This window comes from Oncorhynchus keta, chromosome 29 (assembly GCF_023373465.1).
Source record: "Oncorhynchus keta strain PuntledgeMale-10-30-2019 chromosome 29, Oket_V2, whole genome shotgun sequence".
Taxonomy (NCBI): domain Eukaryota; kingdom Metazoa; phylum Chordata; class Actinopteri; order Salmoniformes; family Salmonidae; genus Oncorhynchus; species Oncorhynchus keta.
The window spans coordinates 23,563,661-23,571,121 of record NC_068449.1 but is presented as its reverse complement, the minus strand read 5'-3'; the positions used below and the strand labels follow the sequence as shown (position 1 = coordinate 23,571,121).

Here is a 7,461-nt window from a genome sequence, read left to right as displayed (position 1 = left end):
TTGGCACTCCAATATGTCCCATAAACATCACAATTGGTCCTTTTGTTCGATTAATTCCGTCCATATATATCCAAAATGTCAATTTATTTGGCCCGTTTGATCCAGAAAAAAACAGCTTCCAAAATGCGCAATGTCACTACAAAATATTTCAAAAGTTGCCTATAAACTTTGCCAAAATATTTCAAACTACTTTTGTAATACAACCTTAGGTATTTTTAAACGTTAATAATAGATCAAATCTGTTTTCAATAGATGACGAGAGGAAACTAACGCTACTTTTCAAGTCTAACGCAACTCTCAATAGTGTTACCCATTTCCTAGATGGCCGGACTTCTTCATTGCACAAAGGAATAACCTCAACCAAATTCCAAAGACTGGTGACATCCAGTGGAAGCGGTAGGAACTGAAAACAAGTTCCTAAGAAATATCGTTTGCCAATGAGACCTCACTGAACAGAGACCTCAAAAAAACACAATTCTGAACAGTTAGTCCTCGGGGTTTTGCCTGCTACATAAGTTATGTTATACTCACATACATGATTCAAACAGTTTTAGAAACTTCAGAGTGTTTTCTATCCAAATCTACTATTAATATGCATATCTTATATTCCTGGCATGAGCAGCAGGAAGATGAAATTGGGCATGCTATTTATCCAAATGTGAAAATGCTGCCCCCTATACCTTAAGAAGTTAACAAAGTAATTCCTTTGGTTAATACTGGATGGGAAAGGGGGTCCTCTTCTCCTGTAATTTACAACAGGTTGTGAACTGTCATCCACCCAGCAGCCCCCCCTCTGTGGGTGAGAGAGGGCCTGGCTACTGTCATCCACCACCAACATAATCTGACCCATTCTGATCCTCACAGGACAGTCATGACAGGGGAAAGCCCTCAGATAAACAACCTCTACTCTCGCATGACAAGTACAGAAAAACTCTAGCTCTGATGCCAGGAGCACCAACAACCCAGTACAGCAATCTTTCCACCACACATCACCTGGCCCTCGTCCACCAAAGGAAATCTATGAAAGCCATCCATCCACGACCACATCCAGTCCAGAGACTCCAGGTGGGCAGCACAGGCCCAAGAGGACAATGGAGCCCTTTCTCCTGCAGCTGGCGAAATTGATTCCATGAGGCAAGGACAATAAGAGCTCTTTACCATCTTAGAATTAGTGCCCAATTTAGCAATCAACATGTGCATAATGGGAGAAGGAACTCATCCCAACCCCTCTACACCCGGAGAAGACCACACAGGTAACTGAGAGGGGAGAACTCAGTTCCCATGGAGGACTGGCAGGTGGGATAGTGTGTCTGTTGGGCAAGGGGGGACTTACCTGATACTTAAATATATACAGTAGAGATCTGATATGAGTTAGACCACACATACAGAATAACTGAAGTTCAATTCCTCCAAAAAGTTTCCCCCCATCCTATATCTCCCTATCCCATAAGAAATTAGGTGTTGAGCGGATTCAGAGGAGGCTGGATGGTTTGTAATCCAAGGTAAGCATGAGACCGTCCCTCCAACCCGACAACAAAGGAGAAGAAACCCTGGGGAAAACCCACGCAGAAGCGACAACAACAAAAGGTCTGAGGGCCTATATTTAACAGTGATGGGAATTGTGGGGCGAGCCATACAGGAACACTTTCAATGCATGGTGAAGGTCAATTGGGGCTTATTTTCTCCCCCCCACCCCTCTCTCCTCAGCAATAAATAGATGAGCATTGTTTAGCAAAACAATGAGCCACTTCCAAAGACCGGCCTTTTAGTCTCAGAGGCTGAGTTCACACATCCATGAACAGCGTGTGGCTGTGAGCAGAGAAATAAGACTTCACAGGAAGTGGGAACTGGGACGTTATAATCGGAGTCATTAACCCACAGCCTCTCATGACTCCAGTATCTACAGAGGAGAAGACTTGATATGTATTACCTCTACAACCAACCAGAGGACAAATGCAGCTGTATAAGGTGTGTTGGTATGGGGAGTTATAGCCACATCTAGAGCTGTTGCGGTGACAGTATTACCGCCACACCAGCGAGCACGAGTCATGAATGCAGTCAAATTCAACATTACTGTTGTCATGGAGAGAGAGAGTCATTTCTTCAAAACAATCATCTTTATTTAATATTGATTAATTATTGCAATAATGACGCTGTCGACCCCACAGCCGAGTGTTGGACTGAGAGCCTTCACAATAATGAAAAAACAGAGGTCTTATATAGTAGGCCTAAAAATGCTTAGTCATGGCTGATTCCACCCCTCCCATGCAGATCGGGGCATCGTAAGCCACCTTGGGTTCATCTTGTTTTACCCCCAACACAGTTTAGTTTCCCAGATGCAAGGATGATTAGAAACAATAAGGGGTTTTGTTCTACTCCTCCAGGCTATCTCCATCTTGAGTCACACGCCACATCTTGTCTATGGAATGCAGGCTGTAGGTTATCACCAAGCCATAAATAAATTGTCAGTTCAAGCCCCAGAGCCCCAAATTAGTCCCACAAAAGGTCCCAAAGTTCAAAGGGGCCGAATACTTTCGCAAGGCACTGTATATCATGTGACGATAGAAATGTTTCTATTGTTTCAGTATGCTCTATCACACTCTTGATGGCAATATTTTATGTCAATTGGACGAATCTTAGCGCTTGTGTAGAAGAAAATTTGCAACACAAACACGGAGGAGAGTGAACATATATATATATATGTATATATATGTATGTATGTATGTATGTATGTATGTATGTATGTATGTATGTATGTATGTATGTATGTATATATATATATATATATATATATATATATATATATATATATATATATATATATATATATATATATATGTATATGTAGAAGGATATATATATATATACACAGTTGAAGTCGGAAGTTTACATACACCTTAGCCAAATACATTTAAACTCGGTTTTTTACAATTCCTGACATTTAATCATGTAAAAATTCCCTGTTTTAGGTCAGTTAGGATAGCCACTCCAATACCTTGACTTTGTTGTCCTTAATCCATTTTGCCACAACTTTGGAAGTATGCTTGGGGTCATTGTCCATTTGGAAGACTCATTTGCGACCAAGCTTTAACTTCCTGACTGATGTCTTGAGATGTTGCTTCAATATATCCACATAATTTTCCATCCTCATGATGCCATTTATTTTGTGAAGCGCACCAGTCCCTCCTACAGCAAAGCACGCCCACAACCTGATGCTGCCACCCACGTGCTTCGCGGTTGGGATGGTGTTCTTCGGCTTGCAAGCATCGCCCTTTTTCCTCCAAACATAACGATGGTCATTATGGGCAAACGGTTCTATTTTTTTGTCATCAGACTATGATTTCAGTTTAGAAGGATTTCACAAGGATTTCAGTTTAGAATAAATTGCACTCTACACTAAGCATTTCATAAAGTACATCTAAAGGCACCGCATTCTACCCATCAAGTGCCTAGCATAAAGTACAGCATTCTACCCATCAAGTGCCTAGCATAAAGTACAGCATTCTACCCATCAAGTGCCTAGCATAAAGTACAGCATTCTACCCTGTGCTTCCAATGATCACTGATAATACTCTTAATGCAAACCGAGTGAATTGCTCCACATGCATCATATACTGTGGTACATACAAAGCAAACAGATATAGTGCTGCCCGTTCTAGGCACAGTGCATCCATATTACTTGACATCCAATGTTGTGCTACTAGTGCTTTTACAACTACAGTTAAGCAACAGTAAATGAGATTATCGCAAACATATCAATTGTAAAATGGTTTGGATGAATCTAAATAAAATCTGCAAGCTTGTGCAAATGTCCAGTGTAAGAGAGTGAAATGGAAAGAGATATGGAGAGTGATGGGGATGGATGGAGAGGTAAAAGAGTTGAGGATCTATCTTAGTCTTCAGGATTCTTTTGGACAGGCTGAGAACTCAATGTATTCTCCATTCTGAAACACACAGGAGGAGAACAGTTAAGAGGTAAAGTTCAAGCAGTGCTGTTCAATACAAAGAGCAGCAGTGATGACATCAAATGAAGGCTTTCTTTGCAATCTCTGCTACCAATCAACAATGCATCTCAGAGTAAACATCTCACCAGGCGGTCATCATACCAGACAACACAGCTTAGAGGCCATCACAGGAACAAATCACCAAAGCCAGGCAGACTACAACTGCAAAGGTTTGTGTCACTGTCTAATTGAACTCAACCAGGCAGCCATTTTGAAAACACCTGTTCAGGCCAGGCTACAACGAGTGGTACTCATGTAGGTCATACTCAGATGCAACACATCACCATACGATGAGAGGAGACACAGGTACGACCACCAAGCATAGGAGAATCCATAGAGCTAGCTGTGGCCATTCTAGACTTACCTCAGCATCATCTTTAAACAGAGGCTGGAAGTAAAGCAAAACAAAACATGTAATTGGAGCACATGGCAAAGTTGAAACGACGTCCCTATTCTGTAGCCTACATGGTTTTACTAGCCTATATGTCAAATCCAATGTATAGGCTACCTCTTGGATGCTTCATGCCACACCATTCATTAACAATCATGGATCGTAGTAATGTTTTAGTTGTCGTAAATATATTGCTAAACTTGGTCAAATCTATTAATATACAGGGATGAGATGAGACTCATTCTCGACCGAAGATGGATTACCTCATTACTTTCATCTGACTGATGAGGAAAAACAGTGGTGACTAGGAGGTTTTTAATAAACAGGAAATAGTGACAAGTTGAAGATAGAAAAAAAGTGGATAATACAGTGTGCTGAACTGGTTTAGGTTCGTCAGACAATATAAACTGACAAAGACCGGTACAGTAAAATATTATTCACTTCATTTGATTTCAGTGAGCTCAGGTCGGAGAGCTAAGCTCTCTTAATTGAAGCAGAGATGAATGCTGTTGGAGGAGCACAGAGGAGAACAGTAACGCTAGATCATAGTCCATCTCTTACCTGGGCGTGGGACTGGCTGACCTGGTGTATGAAGTCAATCACAACTTCATTCCCCACAGCCTTAGCCTAAAAGAGAAAACCTAATGATCCATCTTACAAAACTAGTCTGGGTTACCTTCGTCAAATCACATTTTATTGGTCACATGCAGTTGTAGCGAAATGCTTGTGTTTTTAGCTCCAACAGCGCAGTAATATCTAACAATTCATAACAATACACACATCTAAAAGTAAAAGAATGGAATGTCAGAGTTGCATAGACTAAAATACAGTCTAATAGAATACAGTATATACATATGAGATGAGTAAAGCAAAAATATGTAAACATCATTAGTGACTAGTTTTCCATTATTAAAGTTGCTAGTGATTTCAAGTCTATGTATAGAGGGCAGCAGCCTCTAAGGTGCAGGGTTATGTAAACAGGGTGGAAGCTGCCTAGTGATGGCTATTTAACAGTCTGATGACCTTGAGATTGAAGCTGTTTTTCAGTCTCTCGGGCCCAGCTTTGATGCACCTTTACTGACCTCAACTTCTGGATGAACAGGCACTGGCTCGGGTGGTTGTTGTCCTTGATGATCGTGCAGTTGCCGTACCAGGTGGTGATATACAGTCCAACAGGATGCTCTCAATTGTGCATCTGTAAAAGTTTGAGGGTTTTAGGTGCCAAGCCAAATTTCTTTAGCCTCCTGAGTTTGAAGAGGCGCTGTTGTGCCTTCTTCACCACACTGCCTGTGGGTGGACCATTTCAGATCGTCAGTGACGTGTACGCCAAGGAACTTGAAGATTTCCACCTGCTCCACTCTGATGTTTCCTGAAGTCCATGATCAGCTCCTTTGTTTTGTCAACATTGTGGTAGTCAGGCCAACTACTGTTGTGTCGTCTGCAAACTTGATGATTGAGTTGGAGGTGTGCGTGGCCACCCAGTCATGGGTAAACAGGGAGTACGGGAGGGGGCTGAGCAAGCACCCTTGTGGGGCCCCTGTATTGTGGATCAGCGAAATGTTGGTGTTGTTTCCTACCTCCACCACCTGGATGCTGCCCGTCAGGAAGTCCAGAACCCAGTTGCACAGGGCGGGGTTCAGACCCAGGGCACCAAGCTTTATGATGCACTTGGAGGGTACTATGGTGTTGAATGCTGACCTATAGTCAATGAACAGCATTCTTACATAGGTATTCCTCTTGTCCAGATGGGACAGGGCAGAGTAATGGCGATTGCATCGTCTGTGGATCTATTGGGGCGGTAAGCAAATTGAAGTGGGTCTATGGTGTAAGGTAGAGGTGATATGATCCTTAACTAACCTCTCAAAGCACTTCATGATGACAAAAGTGAGTGCTATGGGGCGATAGTCAGTTAGTATACAATCCTTTACTTTTCATGTTACATAACTAGTCTGTGTTCCCTATATTATCCATGTTACATAACTAGTCTGTGTTCCCTATATTATCCATGTTACATAACTAGTCTGTGTTGCCTTTACGATCCATGTTTGTAAGTTGGAGAGAAGCTCCCAGTCCCAAACACTCACCACCTCCATCGGCGTCTGCCCGTCGTAGCCTGGCGTGTCTAGGTCTCCCCCAGCCAGGTGCCACATCTCCAGGCCCTTGATGTCAGCACTGGCTGCCAGACTGCGACACAGTACCAGATAATTCAATGGGAGGGTTGATATTCAAGAGGTTTCATGATAAAGGGACTAAACAAGCAATCAGATATCATAGTATAATCTTAGAATAAACACACTACTTGATTCTGAATAGGACTGAGTGTGCTTGTTTGCTTCCAAAGACAAAGGCCTTTCTCCAGTAACAGACAAAATATTAACTTTAATAAAAGAGAGATATCAGTTAAACGGAGCAATTCAGGGTTCTGTGGTGGTGGTGATGTTTGGATGCTGCAGAGGTATGAAGCTATGTGGTCAGGGAGCATTCCAAGTGTTTATGGCAACAACTGGTCATACCTGCACAAACTATGTAGGATCAGTCTTTGGGCAATGCATGTGTGAGAAAGTGCTGTGTGTTTCTCACCTGCACAGCTCTGAGCCGGCATCCTCCAACTCATCCCTGGAGAAATGAGCTCCAGTCTTTCTCAGCAGCTTCACCACCTCTTTGTGTCTGAATGGACAGACAGACACACATGCATAGATATGACCGACCCTTTTCAAATATAGATGCTATACACAGTGTACAAGAATCAAGGAAAAGATGAAAGGTAGAAAGAAAATCAACATCACCCAGTGTGAGTCGGAGTCAACTGAAACCATAAGGTGGAACAGTACTGATCCATTGTTTGAGGTCTGATTTATTAGGACTGCAACGTGCATTAGTCATATTTCTAGTTTTCAAAGTATCTGCTGACAGTGACCGGTTATGGCACTGTGACTGGGTGCTAAACAAGCAGGGACAAGTTCCAGTTAACCACCCACACATGGAGTTTTAACAGCGCATCTTATTTTTATTTTAGAATTTTGTTGGAGGGGGCTTACCTGTTTTGCATGTTATTTTGGCACTATA

General features: G+C 42.2%; 1 protein-coding gene across 10 annotated transcripts in view; it reads right to left on the bottom strand.

Moving 5' to 3' along the window:
* Positions 1-2,098: 2,098 nt before the first annotated feature.
* LOC118362527 (60 kDa lysophospholipase-like) overlaps positions 2,099-7,461 on the bottom strand; it is a 63,553-nt gene continuing 58,190 nt past the window's right edge. For 4 of the 10 annotated variants that reach the window (XM_052486245.1, XM_052486244.1, XM_052486246.1 and 1 more), the window contains 3 exons: positions 6,976-7,062; positions 6,480-6,579; positions 5,597-6,182 (listed from right to left, as the gene is read on the bottom strand). In XM_052486245.1, coding sequence (XP_052342205.1) covers positions 5,778-6,182; positions 6,480-6,579; positions 6,976-7,062 — 592 coding nt within the window. In that variant the 3' untranslated portion in view covers positions 5,597-5,777. The other 6 variants (XR_004821222.2, XR_004821221.2, XM_035742924.2 and 3 more) reach the window with 6 other exon arrangements.